Source organism: Engystomops pustulosus, chromosome 2, assembly GCF_040894005.1.
Source record: "Engystomops pustulosus chromosome 2, aEngPut4.maternal, whole genome shotgun sequence".
NCBI lineage: Eukaryota > Metazoa > Chordata > Amphibia > Anura > Leptodactylidae > Engystomops > Engystomops pustulosus.
The window spans coordinates 134,228,289-134,250,829 of NC_092412.1; the positions used below are offsets into that span (position 1 = coordinate 134,228,289).

A 22,541-nucleotide genomic window follows, 5' to 3' on the forward strand; every position below is an offset into this window, starting at 1 on the left:
AACAAAATTTAAATCTATTTATTTCTGTGCAAGACAGACAGCAAAATCCACACAAGTACAAAGCATATTACTGCGCCCTCATAAAAATTAAGCACAACTAAAATGGTGAATGACAAGTCTAAAATACAATATATACTTCAATAATAAAAAATTATACATGAGGAAGGGCTGAAGGAGCTCGTCCTAGACAGTAACGGGAGCAAAGTTGACTTTTCCAGTGGAAAAATATAAGGAATGTTTGCATGAAGCTGCCTGGTTCTAGACTCTGCAAATCAAAGAGGTGCACCTGAAGGCACAGTGTCTGACAAGCCCTCATTTAATCCTCTCCTTGCTTTGTTAAAAATTGAAAACCACAACTGTACACAGTTAAAATGACATCCTTGTCTAAAATATTTATAAAATAAAACTGAAGAGATCTTTTCTGACCAAGATGAATAAAAGCAAGATGAGGTGTATGAGGAGTGAGAACTTGTAGCACAGTAAGGTCAAGGTCTAAGTGCTGATAGAAAGACATCTGGAGACACCGCTAGATTGCACCAGGGAAAAATAAAAAAAGTATATATATTATAATTACAACTAGGAGCCCTGCCCCTCTGCATCTACACCACCCTCCGTATCTTCATCATTGTAGATATTTTCAGCCTGTGGGGAGTAAAAGGGAGAACAAATGTAGCGTCTTTAAAGTTAAATTTATTTTTTGCAGTCACAACATACTGAGAGCTTAAAGTATGTAGCAAAAAAAAACAAAAAACAAAAACTAAGAGCAACTGAAATTGTAAGCAAATATATACAAACACTTTTCAACTTTACCCCCCGTAACAACATGTGACATATATGTAAGTCACATGTCTGTTAAGGACGTATGGAGCGAGCTCATGGGCTGAGCCAACACTAGCAGGAGCTGTAAAGAAGCCCGATGTCAGCAGGCTCTTCTACAGATCCAAAAAAATGCCACCTTACACAGCTCCATTTAAAAAAAAAAAAAAAGTTCTATAATAAATATTTTTTTGGCACATTTACTGCATGTGGATTTATTTCTGCTTCCCAGTAACAAAAATTGAAAAATAAATGCCACTAGGAAGAACAATTGTTTTCCAGAAAACAAGCTTTAAACTCTGTAGACTGAAAAACCTTTTTTCTAAAGAGGGGAGCGAAAAGCGGAAACAAAAACGAAAAAGGGGGTCAAACTTTGTTTGAGGACTTTGTATTGGTAGATACACTTAGATACAATCCACTGTCAATCTAATGTTAAAAAGCTCCAGGCATGGCAAATTAAAATTCCACAGTTAAAGATCCCCATTTATGGGACCCACATTTTTGTCTTTAATATTGGGATGGATTGCGTCCAAAATCTATCAGGGCTATTTTACATGAAGTTCAACCGGCAGAGGGGAAATCCCGGCATTAAATTTCTGTATAATGCACGGACTCCCGTCCACTGCACTGTGTGCAGCCCGTGGGATAGTGCCACCATATGGCACGTTTACACAGGCTGCACACCTTAACGTGAAACAGCCCTTATATCTTACATCGAACAAATGAAATAACTAGAGCTTACCATTTGCCAAACCTGCATAATATTGTCTTCAGATACTGAACATATAACCCAAGGTTCATTGGGATTCCAAGAAAAGTCAGAGATCTTAGCAGTGTGTCCTCCATGAATAAACTAAGGAAGACAAATATTTAAAGAGTTGATCAATGCATATCTTTAGTGCTCAAACCTTCAAACCTTCTCACAACTACATACCAGCAACTCAGGGGGGCCATCTTCAGCATCTTCTGGAGACTGTTCTTCTCCAATTTTACTTTAAAAAGAAAACCATATTAGGCTTCATGAAACTAAACAGGGGGATTATGTATGGCAATCAGTTCACAGAGCCAAAATGTACTTTCAAATACCTGATAAACTTTTTTTTTTTTTTTTAAATGCTGAGCATACGCATAGACCAGTGGTTCTAAACCTGTGGGTCGGGACCCCAGCGGGGGTTGAACGACCAAAACCGGGGGTCGCCTAAAGCCATCGGAGCCGCAATTTTACTGTGTTTTTACTGCGAGTTGCATGGTTTGGGGTCACCACAGCATGAGGAACTGTATTGCGGGGTCACAGCATTAGAAAGGTTGAGAACCACTGCCATAGACAAACAGAGGAATAATATTTGCCTCTGTATGACCTGTACATGCATGCTCAGCAAAGGCCATTGAAGACCGAGTTCAGGTGGGATGCAGCAACACTGCTTCACCCCAGTCTCCTCTGAGTATATAAGTCACACATCAAGAGGTAGGACCCCAGTGATATCACTGTCATTTTGTGGAACACTGGGGAAAACACCCAAACATCAGCAACCATGGAATGGTAAAGGTGGGGGGGGGGGGGGGGGGGGTGTGGAAAGGAATAAAGTATTATACACTGGAATTAGTCTGTACCATACATTGTAAGGATAAAACGTGATGTCAATGTAGCCTTATAGTAAAGCAGGTGCGCAAGGTGGTCTACAATTTACCTCAAATCCCAGACATTCAGCCTGCGGTCAGTTCCACTAGATGCAAGAATAGTTTCATTGTGTGGGGACCATTGCACCTATAGGTAAATTCAGTGAATGCAGTTAGGTTTTCATGTATAGAAGCACAAACTTGTATAATAGTATCTTTCATAAGAGCCATTTCATTGCATAAAGAATCGCAATGGTTCAAAATGTGCAAGCAATTTTTACTGACGGTTCTTTATTGGAATTTCATGTGTAAGATTAGATGACCTGGTTCCAACCCAACTTTTGTTCATGCAAATGGCGCATAACATCTATCTGGAGAATGGAGGTAAGCAGGTTGAATTTTTTAAATGTTTGGACATTCACTAACATTTCCGGACTTTGCTTTTTGTTCAGGCTCCGAGTAACCCATGTTACCTAGAAATGTCTAATTATACCAATCCAATAAGGCACCATTCTATCCCACTGCACTTTAAAGACCATGGAGTACACACATGATGGTTTATTGTACAAAAAAAAAAAATTGTTAAATCCATCAACCATTCAGCAGCTTGCCAACGGGAGATTAAAAATAATTTAATCTGTGTGTGATGAACTGGAAATGTATTTACCTGGAAAATTTCATCTTTATGGGACTCAAAGGAATGCAACTTCAGTTTCAGATTACGCAGGTCCCACAATGCCACAGTCTATTAATAAAGACAAGATCAAAAGAAAACTAAAATACTGCATGAAATGGTACAGGGCAACAATTATTTTCGGGTTCTTTAGTCTTACATCATCACTACACAATTTAAATACACAATTATAAATATAATCTCATTTTCAAGTACAGGCAGTCACCGGGTTACATACAAGATAGGGTCTGTAGGTTTGCTCTTAAGTTGAATTTGTATGTAAGTCGGAACTGTATATTTTATCATTGTAATCCCAGCCAGAACTTTTTTGGTCTCTGTGACAATTGGATTTTAAAAATGTTGGATTGTCATAAGAATCAGGATTGACAATAAAGCTTCATTGTAGACACCATTCATAACTGTTAAAGCGGTTTATTGTAGCCTAGAACTAAAGTACAATAAACTACCAATATCCAGAGGTCAGTTTGTAACTAGGGGTCGTATGTAAGTCGAGTGTTCTTAAGTAGGGGACCGCCTGTATAACAGGATAAGCAGACCTTTCACAGCACCAAGTTATAGCGCTGCTTTAACCTTGCCCCACTGGATATATAAGGGTAAATTGAGCAGCATGTTGCAGTGGCAGACAATCTTAAGCCAGGACCTGTGTAGAATTGTGCTATCATCTGCCCCTGAACAAGAGACAATATACTTTGTGTGCAGGGCAGGAACCCCCTCCCTGTCTTGTCATGGCCCCCTTCCTACACCAACAGGGCAACCTGTCTTGAAAGTTGTGTAAAGGGAAAAGCTATTGTGATTACTACAGGGCTTAAATGCCAATTAAATCTCCCAGAATAAATTAAGTTTAGTTTTTTCCTTGTGCTTTAAGGAAATATATCTGAACTGAGATTTTGATATTGACTTTCATTTAGGAGATGCCATTTCCCAAATCCCACCATTTTAGTTCTGTATTCAAAGAAAACTTATGTGCACCAGAAAAAAAAAGTATTACCTTGTCTGCAGACCCAGTAGCTAATATGAACTCACTATAGGGGTTAAATGAGAGACAGTTGACCTCTGCTGTGTGAGCATCCACAGAATGGCTAGGTTTTGATGTGTTGTTCGAGCGAGTATCCCATCTACAACAAGAGACACAACATGAACACTGGGGCTAAGTAACAATTACAACCAATAGTTAAAATTACATCAGTCCCAACAAGGCCCTTTTTACATTTAGTACTTAAAGGGAACCTGTCAACAGATTTTCACTAATAAACCTCGTAACAAGTCCGAATCAAGTACATAGTTCCTTAGAAAATTCAGTTTTTAAGTCTACCTGGCATCTTGACTGGAGGAACAGGGTGACCCCAGGGCATATGCTATTCATACAAGGCAGTGTTTCTCTGTCGCTATGTCTGTTCTCCCATATCCCTCCTTCAGTGCAGAGGAGAGGATGACTCAGTCAAGGGAGAGGGACTTGCCAGCAGCCATGAGGTAAGGGACATGATGCTTTGTATGAATAGCACATGCCCATGAGACACCCTGCTCAGGCAGGTATGCTTACACTTTTCAGAACTCAAGGACAAAAGCACCGGCAGGGTCAACATATTTTACAGAATAATACCCAGGGAAGGGCAAAGAAGGATTGCCCCATATCCAAGTGCCACATAAAATATAACTTATTATTCATTTTCAGATAAAAGGTTTTTCCAGGCAAATAAACTTCATATAAAAACCCAAAAGCGGTGTAGAGATGATTACTAAAGTTGTCAAAGTGATAACTTGTGCTCTTAATATTCAATATTTTCAGTAGCCCTAAATTACCTGCTAAATTGCTGCTAAGCTTGTTTATTATATATACACACACACACACACACACACTAAAGTAGCTGTTTATTGACACTAGATGTCAATGTTGATGTCAACATTGACACTAGATGTTGATGTGAACATCTCCTCCAATCTAAGGCTATGTAGACAACAACATTGACATTAGTGTCAATAAACCGCTACTTTAGAAACAGTATATATAACAAACCAGCTTAGTAGCCAAGATCATAGGGCTACTGAAAATATTAAATAAAAAGCACAAGTAATCACATTGACAACTTTAAAAATAATTTACCCAATATCTGTGTGGAGATTACGTTTATTTGCCTGGAAAACCTTTTATCTGAAAATTAATAAAAGTTTATTTTATGCAGCACTTAACCTTCTTTGCCTCGGACATTATTCTGTAAGGAAGGCTTACGAACTGCATTTTCTTGGGATGTTTTTTTTTTTTATTTTTTAAGCCAAAAAAAAAAAAAAATGTGTGGGCACAAGTTAATATAATGCAATGGGAACTTGTTATTAGGATAATTAGAGAATCTGGTGACAGGTTCCCCTTAAGTTTCCATTTACGGTATATAAATTAAAAAAAAAAAAAAAAAAACTCTGCTGTGAACAATCCAGCAACGGTTGGTAAGAAAAGCTGGGAGTTATCAGATCAGCTAACAACAGGACTGGGAAAGTATATGAACAAATCTTACTATCGGCATTGATATGGTATCTCAAATGAAACTATACAGTTTCTCACGTACATCATGAGTTTCTGGTCATCTGCTACAGATCCAAAAAGGGATTCATGTAGTAAGTGCCAGGAAACATCTTCTACCACTGCTGTATGTCCTGTAAAAATGGTCTTGGCATCAACCACCTTGCCCTCTTTGGGCACCGCACTGATATCCCACAAGCAAATGGTCTGCAAGGTAAAAAGAAAAAAAAAAAAAAAAAAGGGTCAAAATGTACTACAATACACTTGCAGCAGATATTGTCAAATTACCTCAAAAGACTGAAAGCATTTATTCAGAAAGCTGAAAACTTACATGATCATCAGAAGCACTCAGTAAATTTCCACTAAGATTTGGATTCCAGGACAATCCATATCCTTCCTTTTGGTGACCACGAAGGCGGAGATCAGGGTTGCATTCACCAGATGGATCTATACCATGAGAAATAAAAATAGGTCTTTGATGCTACAAGAACGCAAATGCACCTTCAGTTACAATCCTCAAAATAATTTAATATTTACTTTTTATGGGAACATTTTCTACTGGTATTCAGCAGTTGTATAGTGGCACATATTAAACAGAAGCGAGTGAACTAGTGCTGAATCTTTCAGAACAACAAAAAAAAAAATAAATAAATAAAATGGTGTAATATCAGTGAATCACAGTTATGATACGAAGACAAGCACCGAGGTGGTAGGATTCTTGGAAGCTCAAGTGATGGTTAATTCCATTTGAAACTGTAGTAACAAAATATAGGTTGTGTATAATTACACAGAACAAGTTTGCTTACCTGGTTTGGAAGGGTGTTTAGTGTAGTCAAACACAAGAACATCACTGGATGGCGTTTTTGTTGCAATGATGCATGGGTTCTGGGGCATATAGCGAGCTCTGTTTACTTCTCCTTCATGGTTTATTTTAATCTCAATCTCTATTTTCCCACTTACGGAACCAAAGCCTCCAAACTCTGAAATAAAATAGTTAAACAAGTTAGATTTTATAGAGGATCAACAAGACTAAAAAAAGGCTAAAGTATACACAAAATTCATTAAAAAAACAAAAACAACATAATAGTTAAACACTTAGCTGACAGTTTAAACATGGTGCACTCCGATGGCACTGCTTTTATACAGCAGACATCCTGGCAGCATTATTATCTGATAAGCCCCCACCACAAACCATTAATCCTTCAGATGGTGTGATGTTATCAGACCACAGCACCTAAAAGGTTAATTGACAATGAAAGTAAAAGTGGAGATAGAGGGAATAGTTCCTTCCTGAAAAAAATAAGTTAAATTGCCTTGAAGACTACATTAAAAAAAAAAATGTTATTTCAAATTAATAAATCAAACATAATATATCCACGGATCCATAAATGCACTGTTTAAAGCATAACTGTAAAGTTACCAACAAAACAATAAGAGAGCATTACACAACAATTCCAACAATACCTGTATCATGCTGCTGGTTTCTTCCTATCCTGATATACACCATGGTATAACAAACCTTTTATTTTTTAAGCTACATCGGAAGTGGGGCGGCACCTCCTGGTTGTGGCATCACTAATGCCATTTATATGAAGCAGAACAGCCCGCTTTTAATTGGCCGACCTTAACCACTTAGTGACCAAGCCCCCCTTTTTTTTTTTTTTTAACTCGGATATGCTACTTTATCTGGTAATATCTTACTACGCTTTGACAAGTTGTACTTCAAGTTGGGTGGAAATTTTGGTTGATATTTTGAATTTATGAAATTTGAAAATTCTTTTTTTTAGATTTTTGGCAAAGTTCAAAATGTTCAGTTTATCCAACGATAGTAACCAATTTGGGTAGGAAGACTAACTTACCATATCCCTGGGTTGGCATCATTTATATGTGTTCTTTTGTTTTATTACAATGTTAGAAAGATTAAATATTGTATAGAATTTTTTCAAGAAATTTGTAAGAATTATTTTAGGGACCATTTCAATATTTTAAATGCTAACATTTTGGTGACAGTACAACCTATCACTTTTTATGAAAAGATTTTTATGTTGCAAAATAGCAAAAAGTGGCGATACTGACATTACGGCACATTTTTCCGTTAGGGTTTTAACTGGGTTAAATACTGTAAATATTACTTGTTCATATTAATGCACTGCACTGCATTATGCTTGATCCCGTAGTGTAGGAAGATAGTGGCGGACCGGTGCTCGATCAATGAAGGGAATGCAAACAGCCTTGTATAGCAAATGAAGGCTTTAATGTTGCAACGCGCTTCAGCTCCGTACCGGAGCTTTCATCAGGCATAAAAACATATGATGATCATTCCAGATATATACACAAAAAGGCCACCGGGACCGGATGCTGTGATATATGTAATTTGTTTTCAATCCTCTTCTTACCGTAGAGATGAACTTTGACCTCCTCCGGTCACCTGGTCGTGATGTCATCACAGCATCCGGTCCCGGTGCCCTTTGTGTGTATATATCTGGAATGATCATCATATGTTTTTATGCCTGATGAAAGCTCCAGTAGGCAGTTGAAACGCGTTGCAACATTAAAGCCTTCATTTGCTATACAAGGCTGTTTGCATTCTCTTCATTGATCGAGCGCCAGTCCGCCACTACCTTCCTACACTACAGGATCAAGCACATTCTCCACCTCGACGAAGTGGTTCCCTGGGTCCACCCGTGACGAGGCTACAGGCTGGACAGGCTGCCATCATCCACTCATCTGAGACCAGGTGAGAGGCTCCACTGTATGTTTTTCAAGTGGTTACATTACCAATACGATATCACACTAGGTCTGCGCCTTTTTCTGTGCTTGCTCCCCCGGGGTTTTCAAACACGTTGAGAATTCCGTGTGCCCCCGCTCTCCAGGTTTACAGTTCTACTGCACTGCATTAGGAATGTCAGCCTAAGCAATTGCATATGCCAACAGGCAGACTGCTCGGTCCAGCCAGGGACTGGATGAAGAAGGGAATGCACGGGACAGAGCGGAGGACCTTTATTCGGTCCCCGGCTGTCCATGGAAAAAGATGGCACCGCGCAATGAGATTGTGGGGTGTAAGGATGTAGAGGTTACTCCCGCCCCCCCTCCCTCTCCAGGTATGTAGATCTATCCAACAAGTTAACAAGTCCCCTGGTCCTATACGGTTTTCCATGGTTAAAGGGGTATTCCCATTACAGCATATTAATGTTATTGTTTGCATGATGAAGTTATACAATTTTCCAATATACTTTCTGTATCAATTCCTGATGGTCTTCTAGATCTCTGCTTGCTGTCCTGCTATAGAAAGCTTATACGTTTAATTCCAGTGGACAGAAATCTGACTATAGTCACAGGTGCACGGCTCGTTAGTATCAGACAGTAATCAGAGCTATGTGTTATAATGAGCCGTGCACCTGTGACCATGGTGAGATTTCTGTCCACTGGAATTAAACATACAAGCTTTCTATAGCAGGAAAGCAAGCAGAGATCTAGAAAACCACAAAGATTTGATACAGAAAGTAGATTGGAAAATTGTATAACTTTTTCTTATACAAACAATAACATTAATTTGCTGTAATGGGAATACCCCTTTAACATGAAGCATGGCAAATCGAGAGCAGCCGAGGTGTGTGTGTGTGTGTGTGTGTGTGTGTGTGTGTGTGTGTGTGTGTGTGTGTGTGTGTGTGTGTAAATAAAGTCGGCTAACTAGAGTAAATTAAAGAATTGCTTATATTTGCTTAGTGCAGAGTTGGGCAAATGTTATAATACTTTACCGTTTAAGTATATAATGACCTTATGCAGCAAATAAACTTAAAAGCAGTTTGTTTTGCAAAGTGTCAAAAGCCACAATGGTTGCCATCTCTTAAACTTACTGTAGGTTAAAGGAAACCTACCACTTAAAAGTGGTAGGTTTATACACATATACATGGCACCAGCTCAAAGGATATTTTTGTTAGGGGAACAAAGCCCCTATCGCAGAATTACAAGTTATATTAACTTTAACTCAGCACACCGCACTTGGGTACGGCGCACCATGCGTGCGCCGGATTCTAAAGTGCTAGAGAGCCGGTGACGTCACCGAACTCTCCAGCACACACGCGCCTGCGCAACTTAACACGGGGAAACAGGTCGTGCTAAGTTGCGCAGGCGCACGTATGCCGGAGAGCTATATGTGTATAAACCTACCACTTTTAAGTGGTAGGTTTCATTTAAGAGACTTGGGTGTTACAATTAATGGTTTAGAAAAACATCAAAATACACTATTTACAAACTTCAGTAAATAAGATTATTCAGCAGCCACTACTTAGACCATAAAACCCTTAAAGGGGTTTCCCACAAATGGACATTTCAAGACCTTAGTGATTTTTACACAAAAAGATTATTTTAACCCCTTACTTTAAAATGTTACTCAGTTTTATTGCTGTTTTAGCTCCTATCACACCCTAGGGTGGTCAGTGTAAAATTCCAAGGTGTGGGCAGGGAATCTCTAAGCAGACACGTTATGATCCATCCAGTTCTGGGAGTTGACAATGTAGTTAGATTATCAGGGTACAGGTTTATAACTGGTTTCATCTGGTTTTTGAACATTGTATGAGTATCTGACACATACAAATAGAGACGAGACAGATCAGAGATGAGATAATGAGATGCATATTACACAGTGTCACTGTTCTCACAGATATGTGCCTGCCTCCCCCTGGATAACTTATCTACCTGTAACTTGCAGCTTCTCTCCTCGTGTTGTGCCGTTTGCTTGCCGAAGGCGAGCGTGTGAGCTCAGTCCTAGACTGCAGGGGGCCGGGGCTACAGTGCAGGGAGCAGAGACTGAAATCTCAGCTGCACGGCATCACACAGAAATCCAATATGGTTTCCCCAACCCAGAAGTTACTAGGTCATGTCTAGGGGCAACTGAAATTGTGTACACCAGGACTGATTGAGAGAGGTTGGACTTATATCGGTAAAATGCTGCATTATAGTTAATAACAGTGGATTAGAAACCGTGTTATTTTTATACTGAGTACATTTAAGAACCTTATCTTCGTGGTAATACCCCTTTAATATTATGTTTACGCGTGTCTCCGTGGCAGGGAGTAGAAAGGTCTCTTATTGCCTTCACTGGCAAAAAAAAAAGTTTAACTAGAATTAAGCATAATTGTTTTATTGGAGCACAGAGATCACACATAGAGCCCTTTTAACTAACCAAACACTCCTCTTTTAGCTGAAGTGTTCATCTCAGATCCCCATAAAATCATATTTGCCTTGCACACAGCCAAATCTAGATAGTGTGGAGTGGGCATGGCCTCCAGGGCCAAACCCTGCAAACTTTCTCAGCATTAAGCAATAAGGTCATGTGACCAGGGCATCATTTCAGGTCCTTTAGCCTCCCAACATTAGGAAACTGTACCCCATGCATATATCTGATCACATAAAGTCATAGCATGCCTGCATGGAGGATTAGAAGTCCATGCTGAGATTTCACTTGATCAGACACATGCATGGGGTACCGTTTTCTAATGTTAGGAGGCTAAAGGACCTCAGATTATGTCAGACAGGTCACATGACTAATCAAGACATTCAACTACCAACATTTGGGTTACTCAGGTTATCTTTTGCATCCTCTCAAAAAAGATAATATGAAGATAAATGGCTAATACACATATGAGATACCAGCAGTTGTACCTTAACCTTATGGTCCAGACATAACAGCAAAAATGCTGTTATGAAGACACAATGCATGACACCAGAAATACAAGTTAAGAATTCACATGGGAAGTTCATGTGTAAAGAAGTTTGTGTACAAAATATCTTTTAGGTTATGTACAGTGTTAATAAGCCTGTCATAGAAAAGTAGTACTGGGGATTGTCAACATTCAGCAGTTAAAAAAAAACAAACAACTTTTTTTAATAGTTAAATTAAAACTCTTATCCTCCACACTGCATAGGGCAGTGGTGGCGAACCTATGGCACTGGTGCCAGAGGCGGCACCCAGGCCATCACCCCAGAATGAAGTTCACCAGACAATACTCAAATAATCTGCCTGCAGAAACTTCCTACAATGATAGGGGAATTTGCCCTCCTTTCAACTCCATTGGTGTCCTTGGGAGGCTGAAGGATTGAAAGTTGTCAATGAAGGAGAAATAATACTGCTTAAATTCCCACGCTGGCACTTTGCAATAAATAAGTGGCTTTTGTTTGAAGTTTGGGCACAGGGGCTCTAAAAGGTTTGCCACCACTGGCATAGGGGGAAAGATGGTGTCAATCCTAACTTAACTAACATTCCATGATCCACATATTTATGGTGTTTTAGACACTCAGCAGTAGAATGAAAGGGGTGTGGCTCAATAGCAAAAAGGTTAAGCCTCAAAATTAGGGGTGGCCTTAGTTGCAACAGTGAACGGACAAATGGTACAATGTCTTAAGTCAGTGGGAACAAGCACAGTGCAGTGGAGTGGACGAGAGTCCTTACATCAGTGATAAATGATGTAAGAATTGTTGCAGAACAAGCTGTTCCACCAGCAAGAAAATATGTGAGGGAAAACGGGGAAGAGGGAAAGGTGTGAGTGTAATTAATGCTTCACTTTTAATATGTACTCTTAAAAAAAATGGGGAGTAAAAAACTCTAGTGTTTGGACGAAGAACTAAGCTTATCGGTCCCCAAAGAAAAATTATTTTGTTTATTCTTATAAGCTACCCAAGAAGAGGGGGATAGCATTGTCTTGAAGATAGGCACGGCTGCAGCAGGAGTCACTGCAGCGGTGCATGTTCTCAAGACAGCCTCACTGCTGTATGATTAAACAAATACTAAGAAACTCCACTCATACAATTAGGTTTGTGTAAATATTGTGGAACAGTGTGGTGTGTCTTATTGAAAGCAACATTGTTGCAAACCCAAGTATCAATAAAATCAGGCGAATAAACTAGCTGATCTATTCATAAATAAACTTTTCATAAGGCAGTCTTTCTCCATGCATATCTCATTCCTATACTTTTTAGTAGTACCTCAAATGTTCAGTGACTCCTGCTGCGGCCGTTCCCATCTTAGAGACAACGATATACACAGATCAAGAGCAGAGTGATTAGCTGCCGGCCTCTGTATACATGTGTGTAGTGCTGAGTTCACCCGAACTCAGCATAATATTAGGTAAGCACACTATCCCTAGATTATACTGTCCTATGTTACAGTGGGACTGATTATCACAACACGTGTTGTCCCCCCCCCCCCCCCCTTATTATTTTTGGGCAGCTTATAGGAATAAAAAAAAATAATAATAATTTTCTTTGGGGGGACAGATAAGCTCAGTCCTTTGCCCAAGCACGAAAATATACATGTGTACAGTGGAGACCTAATTTTCAGCATGAATTACACTTTTTTAATAGTACTTCAAAGGTTCAGGGGCCTTTTTTTTTTTTTTTTTAAGAGTACCTATTAAAAGTGAAGTATTAATTTCCCTCACACCTTTCCCTCACATTTTCTACACCTGTGAGTGTTCTTCATATCAGTATTACTCATTCCATAATTGTTCCACCAGCAAGCATGGACTACTTGCATCCCATTTCACTACTATGCAAGGGCTCCAGTCCCCTTTACAATGCTGACTTTTTTTGGTTTTAGGTTTACATTTTTAACTTCTTACCCTCCAAAGCCAAAAACTTTATCAAGGGTTTGTAATTAGCAGGACATCCTAGTGTTAGTATTTAATATTCCATACATAGTGCAAAACTTAAAAGTGACAATTCAGAAAACGCCCCCCCCCCCCCCCCCAACCCATGGCAGGGAATATATACGTATATATATATTTTTTTTTTTTTTTATATGGATCTGGCATTTTGCAACACCAAGCTCCTTTTTTTCACCCACGCACAGTTTCATACCAGATGTAAATCATCCAAAAAAGTTTCACCAACTAAAACCAAAGTATGTTTGTTAGTCTAGAAAGTCTTATTATCCAGAATTAGGCACTACTAGGGCACAATTTCTTTTGTATCAGCTGAATGAGATTTCTACTACTACTTTACTAGACCTGAAAAACACTACAGATCTACCATCATGAACATCCCATGTGAACCTTACCTTAAACAACTTTCTACTCACCACCTTTTTCACTGTCATAATGAGAGGTATCGAACTGGGCGTCATCATTTGGCAGTTGTACGCTGGCAATGACCAGGTGATTCTGTTCATCAGAGGTGTGTGTGCCCAGAACCAAGCGGTGGATGCTGAAATCCTTCCCTTCTGGTCTATGAAGGCACAGGGGATAAACTTTAGAAGAAGAAGTTTGACTTTCTAGCTGAGAATGTTATGGAGTAGTGACACTCACCTGGTGACATCTGGAAGCCACTGTGCTGTGAGGCTAGGCCACTCCAGGGCGTGAGTCATTACCAGATCATAGAGGAAAGGAGTGTTCTTCTTCCAGATCTTGTACTCTTCGTTAATGACCCGCTCCTCCACGGCATCGTCAAATGCAGCTGTGCCGGGAAACACGAGTTACCACAGAGAAGCAACTACAAGACGGTCCTACCCGCACATAGGAATAGGTGGCCATGCCCTGCGCTACCCATCCCTGAAGAGCTTCCAGGAAGACCTCTCTGCTCCCTACTGCACATGAACCATGAACTTTCTCCACACTTACCCTCCTTATCCGCCATGGTGCTCGTTTGAACCAACAGTGAGCGCTGCGGCGGCCTTCTATGCTTAACAAGTAGCTCCTCTTCTTCACAACCGGCTCCTCCGCTTACTGTCCCGGTGCTAGTGCCAACTCCTCCCTTGTGTCCCCGGTCTTCGGCCTGCTCCTCCCGCTATTGTTTCCCGCCTCCCCCGTGTCCCGGAGTCGCGCACATTCGCGCCAACCTAGACCAATCGGAATTGTACAGGAGCTGCAGTTGAAACCAATCAACGACTCCCGCGTCACGAAGGCGGAGCAGCCACAGAACTGCGCGCGTTCTACTTCCAAATAAGAAGCGCCGCCCAGTAGGCGTGGTTTACTGTATCCATGACAACTAGGGAATATCGAGGCTGAGAAGGGAAGCAGCATGGGATTGTGGAATAATCCTGGAAGAAGATAGGGCTCGTCTGCCAGGATAGGGGAATGTGTCATTGCACTTAAAGGGGCTTTTTCGGAAATTGGTACACAAGTTATGGGTACTTTGCCACGCCTTTTACCTATCCTCTAGTGTGCCCACACAGCATAATGTCACCCTAAGGGCCAAAATCCCATTTTCCATTTTGCAGTTCATGTATGAAAATGGACTCAGTTCTTTTTTTTTCATTCACGGGCGTAACTACAGCAGCCATATCAGCTACTACGGGACCTGAAGTGTCAGAGGGCCCCAGCATCTGAGGTATTGGCAGGGGCGTAACTTGAGGGGGTGCAGAGTTTGCGATCACACCTGGGCCCAAGAGGTTTAGGGGGCCCTTATGGTGTCACTTTCCCATATGAGAAGACTATTACTATAAAACATACATTATAGTCAGGGGCCTGGCACAGACTTTGCACTGGGGCCCATCAGCTTCTAGTTACACCACTGGGTATTGGATGTGTATATGCTGTATGCAGCCAAAACGGCACGTGTGCCACCACTCTATGCAGTGGGGGTTGTCATTCTATAGCTCTCATCAGGCAGCAGAAAGGCTAGGTTCACCCCTGTATAAAATACTAATGAGCTGAGCACCTGTGTGACCATGGTCAGATTTCTGTCCACTGGAAGTAAACATAGAAGTTTCTGTAGAAGGACAGCAAGAAGGGATCTAGAAAACAGTGAGGAATTGATACATAAAGTATATTGGAAACTTGAATAACTTTTAATTATACAAACAATAACATTTATTTGCTCATATGGAAAGTCCCCTTTAACCCCTTTGTGTCTAAGCCATTTTAGACCTTTAGGACCAGGCCTGATTTTTAAAATTTGCCCTGTGTCATTATAGGAGGTTATAACTTCGTGACGCTTTAACTTAACCAGGGGATTTTGAGAATTTTGAGAATTTTACCGTCACACATTGTACTTCAAAGTAATAGAAACATTTTGATGATAGCTTTTGTGTTTAGTTATAAAAAAAATCGAAATTTGGCAAAAATTTTTTAAAATTATTCATTTTCAAAGTTCAAATTTTTCTGCTTTTCAGCCAGATAGTCATAGCACCCAAGTAACTTCATAACTAACATTTCCGGAATGTCTGCTTTATATCGGCATAGGGTTTTATGCCTCCACTCTCTTTTCTAGGTTGTTAGGAGGTTCAGAATTTTGGGTGCAATTTTTCTCATTTTTATAAAAATTATTTAGAGGCACCTCCTCATGCATGCTGTTCATTTTGGCGTTACTACACTGTATCTGAACGATGATTGTTATTTGTGGTCTGGATGGGCATAGTTAGCAATGGTTGGTTACCTTATTATGCCTATACTAATTATTGATCCTGTGTACCATGGCTCCTGTTTATATGAATTCTGGTCTTTCCTGAAGCCATATTTTTAATGGATGTATTTTTACTATGAATTTTGACCAATAAAATATGTTTATTAATTTTCTATATCTATTGTGCATGTTATTCCTCTCGTGCGCTCTCTTTTTTTGTTGTGTTACTAAACCCTTGAACTAGGTGAGAGGAGCACTCAGTGTTCCCCATTTGTATTGATTTATTGGTATAGTTTTGACTAACCTTTTATATGTTGTATCAAAATAATTTTTCTGTATGGGCACATGGCCGGGCATAGAGAGTAATTAGCGCCATTCAGAGCAGATCTGCATTGTCACATTTTACAGGCTATAAAATGTTTATTTTTTGTAATTTGGACATATGGGAGATTATTTTTTTATGGATGAGATCCACTTTTCAGGTACACCATTTATGGGGGGGGGGGGGGGCCTCAATAGCCAATAATCAGATTTTATTAACTCTTTCTTGGTGGTGGTTAAAAAAATCATTAATTCTTGTTTATGGTTTTTAGCATTTTTTTTGCCGGACATTCACCATACCATAAAAATAATGTGTTATCTGTATTCTATGGGTCATCACATTTATATTTTTTTGTTTACAGAGCTGGTTTAGAGCTTATTTTTTGCCGGAAAAGCTGTACTTTTTCTTGGTATCATGTCGGGGTAAATGTTACTTTTTGATTACTTTTTATGCGCTTTTATGAGGTCAGATGTGAAAATTTCATAATTTTTGCAAGTCTTTTTGTGTGTTTTTTTTTTAAGCCGTTCACCGTACGGGTTCAGTGACAATTTTATTTTATTGTACGTGTTGTAACAGACGTTGTGATGCCCAATATGTTGGGGTTTTTTGGTGATTTTCACTTTTTTATGTTTTATTGGATTAGTGCATGGGTTGGGACTTCAAGGGACTTTTATTCTTTTTTTTAATAATTTTTTTTAATCGCTCTTTTTCTTTTTTAACTTTTTTTTACTGTTTTATTTTGTCCCAGGGTGGGACATGAACAAGTGATCATTTGATCACTTGTTCATTGTAATATACTGCAATACTAATGTATTGCAGCATATTATATAGTCAGCCTATGCATTCTACATCAGCACTATATTATATAGTCAGCCTAGGCTGACATCAGCACTGTTAGATCATGCTGTAAACACGATCCTAACAGGCTTCTAGTGAAGGCAGCCCTGGGGTCCTTATCGGGCTTCAGGGTTGCCATGGCAACAATCGGCACCTCCGTGCCATGCATGGAGGGTGCCGATCGTCGCGGTGATTCACCATAGATGCTGCGGTCACAATGACCGCTGCGTCTATAGGGTTAAACAGCCAGGATCGCGATAGTCACGGGATAGCGATAGCTTCTGAGCCCGTGTAATCGCCATGACGTGATACTACGTCAAGGTGCGGGAACGACCCGCATCCTATGGCGTAGTATCACGTCAAGGTGCAGAAAGAAACACCCCAGCCGCTGCATAGGCAAGGTGGTTGTTGCAAATAGCACCCTCCCCTTGTCAGGATCTAACTGGTGAGCCTGCGCAACTCATCCAGAAGCTACTGCTAGGAGAACTTAGTGATTGCATCTGTCTGGTAAGTTAACAATAGATAACAATACATAATATTATTGTCCAATGATGTTCTTGTACAGCAAGCTGGAAGGTGATTGGAGAAGTGCTACCACCTGACCAAGGGAGTATATAAATCCCTAATGGGCGGGAGCACGTGGTCTTAGTCTGCAGAGTGACCTTATAGCACATGTCAGTGCTGCCACAGCTGGTGTCCTAATTCCAGGAACCACAGGTGCCTCAAGCCACTGTCTAGTACCCAAGGCAAGTCAGGAGACTTAAAGGGAACCTACCAGCCCTTTTTTGGGCTAATCCTCACGTTCCGGCTATCTTTAAGAAAACTTTAATCGGCGCATATGTAAATTTTTTTAACTCCACGCCCCAGTAGCCGGACATGAGGCTACATGTCGCGGCTACTCCACACCCCAGTAGCCTCTTTTCTCCTCCTACAATTGCATCTTCGGCGTGCAGCTCCTCGTAGCTGCGCGCCCTCGTCCGAATACCCGGCGTTCTGCGCATGTGCAGTAGCTCTGGCCTCTAAACTGTGGCCGCGCACCCGCAGGCCTGCGTTCTGCGCATGCGCAGAACGCCGGGTATTCGGACGATGGGGCGCAGCTAGGAGGAGCTGCGAGCCGTAGATCATTATAGGTAGAATCGTGGTGGTAGGGCCCCTTTAAGCCCAGAGCAGAGATCCACCACCTGGACTCCGGTCCATCTCTATCAGCCGAGCCTGAAGCTACTACCAGGCTTTCTATTGACCAAGATGCTAGCTACCTGTACCCGCTCACAGAAGAGCAGAAGTGGGCATCCTAACTGGGCAGTTAAAGGGACCTGCTCTCCAGAAAGTCAAGTATTGGTCCCGAGTTGAAACAGAAATTCTTTGGGACAGAAGTCCCAAGAATCTCTTAGAGATTTTGCCCTTTTCCTACAGGAGACGACGTGGAAGGCTATCATCCGCCTTGACCCTAAAGAGGCTGAGAATTTTGACCAAACCCTGCGGGAACAATTTATTAATGGGCTTCTGGATAAGCATCATAAATGCCAATTTAAAAGTGCTGTCTTTTCAAAACTTCCAGGCTTCTTCTTCAAGGAGATCTCCATTGACATCCTAGAAGAACGGTTGCCTGCAGAATCCCAGGAGGAGCCAGCATACCATCCCTACTGGCTCTCATCCTCCTATCAAGGAGCGGTATCGGCCAATTCCTCCAACCCATTATCAAGAGGTGAAGAAGCCGGTACAAGAGATGAAGACCGCCAATGTCAGCCGGGTGCTGACCCTCTGGTCCTTGTGAAAAAGAAGGACGGAACTCTTTGCTTCTGCGTTGAATATAGAAAGATCAACAATATCACCCACAAGGACGCTTATCCGCTGTCTTGAATTCAAGAATACCCTGCAGCATTAGCGTTGGCTGTCTTCTTCTGACAAGTAGCTACGGGCAAGGTCGCAGCTGTCCACGACTGGCCTACCCGTCTACCATCCGGGATGTCAAGAGCTTCCTGGGATTTGCCAGCTACTACCGGTGGTTTATCCTGAAGTTTGCCCGGCTGGCGGCACCCCTGCAAGAACTCCTAAGGGGACTTCCTAAAGACGGCCAAAGGTCTTGAGCGCCCATGAACTGGACAGCAGAAAGAGAAGCAGCATTCCAGATGCTGAAACAAAGGTTGATGGAGCCTTCGGTGTTGGGATATCCAGATTACAATCTGCCCTTTATACTCTACACCGATGCCAGCAAACAGGGCCTAGGGCCTGTACTATCCCAGCTCCAGAATGGAACTGAAAGGGTCATAGCCTACGCCAGCCTTTCCCTCCAATAACTGTAACAGAAAGACCAGAATTACAGCTTGTTCAAGCTGGAGTTCCTGGGTTAGTCTTTGACCGAGAAGTTCTCCTTCACAGACAACAATCCGTTGGCGCATTTGAACACCGCCCGGCTTGGGGCACTTGAGCAGCGGTGGGCCTCCAGGCTGGCCAATTTCAATTTTACCATCAAGTACCGGGCTGGCAAAACCAATGACAATGCCAATGCTTTGTCCCGTCTCCCTGACCAGTGGACCTTGCCCTCTGAAGCAACACCTGTTCTGCACCAAGAGTCTTTGCCACCCGCAGAGTAGGACCTCTAGTTGAGTCTCCAGGCTGATAGCCGCGCCATAGGAGAACTATGGGCCAGTGCCTGAAAGGATCCGTCGACACCGGGCTGAAGGAGAATTTTCCCAACTGTGGCGCCAGAGAAAGACATTCAGCATGGATCAGGACCTACTAAAAAGGACTGTGGACCCCCTATGACCGACTGTATCAGATCTTGATCCCCAGGAGGGATGCCAAGATAGTGCTGGATATGTACCACGACCATTCCGGACACTTTGACACTCAGAAGACTGAGGCTACCCTCCGGAAGTGATTCTACTGGGTGAACATGAAACCCAACATCGAAGCCTGGTGCCGGGAGTGCCCAGTCTGTTCCATTGCTTGGGGGAGGTAGAAACCCCTTTCATCAGCCTCTCCCTCCATATTTCTTGCACACACACCCTGCTGGAGACCTGCCAGGCAGTAGATCCATCCTCTGGTCCCAATACCAAGCACCGTGACCATTGAGTGCCCAAAGCTGCATAAGCCAGCCACTCCGGTATTCTGGGCCCCAGCAGTCTACAGCCACTGAAGAAAGGTCAGGCCCCATTTGGGGATGCTGCACAAGAAAGAGGACATTGGAAGCAGAGGGTCGGGGCAGCAACAGGAAAGATTGGAAATGGGGAGGTGACAACTACAGGAAAGGGGACAATGGAAGCAGGGAAGACATTGAACAGGAAAGAGGACAATATAAGTGTGGGGGATCTTCAGGAGATGAGAAAATATAAGCTAGACACGTGGGAGTGACTACTGCGGAGGAACCACGGGAGGTAAGAAACAGATTTTTTTTGTTTAATACCAGGGGACAGGAGGCCACAATAAGAAGAGGCTGAGGACAGAGGGCTGCTGGAGGAGGCTGGGGACAGGAGGAGGCTGTACAACAGGAGGCTACAGGAGGAGACTGGAGGACAGGAGCCTACAGGAGGAGACTGGAGGACAGGAGCCTACAGGAGGGGCAGGCTGGACCACAGAAGGAGCCTGGAGGACAGGAGGCGACTTTGCAATTTCCGTTGGCTCCATTGCGATGTATGGAACAGAACGTTCATGCGCGGCCGTCTGCTCCATTACTCTCATGGAGCGACGAGGGCTCCGGCCCTGCCCCCTCCTCACAATAGGGTCACAATATGAGGAAGAAGGATAGGAGACCACAATATGAGTGAGGATGCAGGACTTGAGGCCACAAAATGAAAGGAATGGAGGGCAGAGGGCCACAATTGGAAGGGCAATAAGAAAGGGGCCACAGTATGTGGAGGGGAGAGGGGTAGGAGTACAGAAAGTATTGGAGGGGGTATTATATGTTGCTGAGTTGCATTAGTTTGTATTATTTGGGTCCTTTGGGGGTTGGCTACAGGAAGGGGCAATATTCTATGCAGGGCCAGATTAAGGTTGGTGTGGGTCCCTGGGCGCAAAATATGGTGGAGGCCCCCATTGAATGTAGTCCTATAAATATATATACACCCACTATAATAACTATATACAGATTCCTATTATTGCTATATACACTCCCCCATAATAAATATATACAATCCCCCAATAATAACTATATACACATTTCTATCATTGCGATATACACTCCCTCATAATAACTATATACACATTCCTATTATTGCTATATACAATTCCCCAATAAATATAGTCCTACATAAGATTGTACTTGCCCTCCATCCTTCCCACGATGCGCGCCATCCTCACCCTCCCTCGCGGTGTCAGGTGGATGTAAACAAAGATGGCAGCGCCCTGACACAGGCGCACCGTTAGTCGCGGAGCGGTTTGACGTCACACGCTGTGATGTCACACTATGTGACATCACACTATGTGACGTAGCCCAGCGGCAGGGCGCCGCCATCTTTATTTACATTGGATCGTCTATGGCAGAGCAGGGAACTTATTGTTCCCTCGCTCTGCCATAGACTTAAGGCAGACACATCGGCGGGATTTGGCCCGGGGAGCCCGGCACTAAATACATTGTTGGCAATTCGGGAGGTCATGCGACCGCCCGAATCGCCCCAATTTGGTGGGGGCCCCGGGAGCCCCCCCTATGATTCGGCCCTGATTCTATGTAAGGGCCATTAAACCTTTAGTGCTCAGTGCCGTGCTTGTATGGTGCTGAGCCCATGCCGGTTTGGCTTTGCACCGGATCCGAGCTGGCTTCGAGAGTCGTTAGTTGTCAATGGTAATTTACTGCTGACATCCCCGAGTAACACCCGGGGATGTCAGCTGGCACTGCCTGTTAGATGGCGTCTGTGACGTCATCTTAAAGGCACAGTGTCAGCCGATGCATGTGCATAGGCTGACACAGCTAATACCCTGAAATACGTTAGTATTGCATGGTATTATCATGTCCCATGGTGGAAGAAATAAAAAAGTAAAAAAAAATGTTATTCAATAAAAAATAAATTCATAAATCAATAAAAATGCCCATAAGCCCCATATCGTATAGAGAGACATATAATGCACAAAAAAGTCTAAATCATAACACATACCCCACATTTATAGTATCACCGGGTCTGTAACAACCTGTAGAATAAATGTAAATAATTATTGAACCCACACGATGAACACCGTAAAGAAACTGTTAAAAACTTGCCAAAAATTATGATTTTTACCTATTTAATCCCACAAAAAATGCAATAAAAAGTGATAAAAAAACATATCTACCATATATTCCGGCGTATAAGACGACCTGGTGTATAAGACGACCCCCCTACTTTCCTGTTTAAAATATAGAGTTTAAGATATATTCGCCGTATAAGACTACCCCTTTTCCAACGCATACAAAACACCGGTAAAAATTTAAA

At 42.0% G+C, this 22,541-nt stretch overlaps 1 protein-coding gene across 2 annotated transcripts; it reads right to left on the minus strand.

Moving 5' to 3' along the window:
• Positions 1–3: 3 nt before the first annotated feature.
• RBBP4 (RB binding protein 4, chromatin remodeling factor) lies at positions 4–14,552 on the minus strand. Of its 2 annotated transcripts, none has more exons than XM_072136571.1 (12): positions 14,255–14,552; positions 13,943–14,090; positions 13,720–13,862; positions 6,446–6,619; positions 5,971–6,086; positions 5,686–5,846; positions 4,116–4,242; positions 3,101–3,178; positions 2,505–2,581; positions 1,751–1,808; positions 1,559–1,669; positions 4–642 (listed from the first exon to the last, which is right to left on the minus strand). In XM_072136571.1, the coding sequence occupies exons 1-12, from the start codon at positions 14,268–14,270 to the stop codon at positions 577–579; spliced, it is 1,275 nt and encodes a 424-aa protein (XP_071992672.1). In that variant the 5' UTR covers positions 14,271–14,552; the 3' UTR covers positions 4–576. The 2 variants fall into 2 exon arrangements, with proteins under 2 accessions (XP_071992672.1, XP_071992671.1); XM_072136570.1 differs by having other exon boundaries at positions 13,717–13,862; positions 14,255–14,551.
• Positions 14,553–22,541: the final 7,989 nt, after the last annotated feature.

Coding starts and splice junctions, on each gene's coding strand:
- RBBP4 (XM_072136570.1), bottom strand. Junction 13,863..13,942: donor TGGCTTCCAGATGTCACCAG/GTGAGTGTCACT, acceptor GTGCCTTCATAG/ACCAGAAGGGAAGGATTTCA. Junction 3,179..4,115: donor CTACTGGGTCTGCAGACAAG/GTAATACTTTTT, acceptor CTTTATTAATAG/ACTGTGGCATTGTGGGACCT.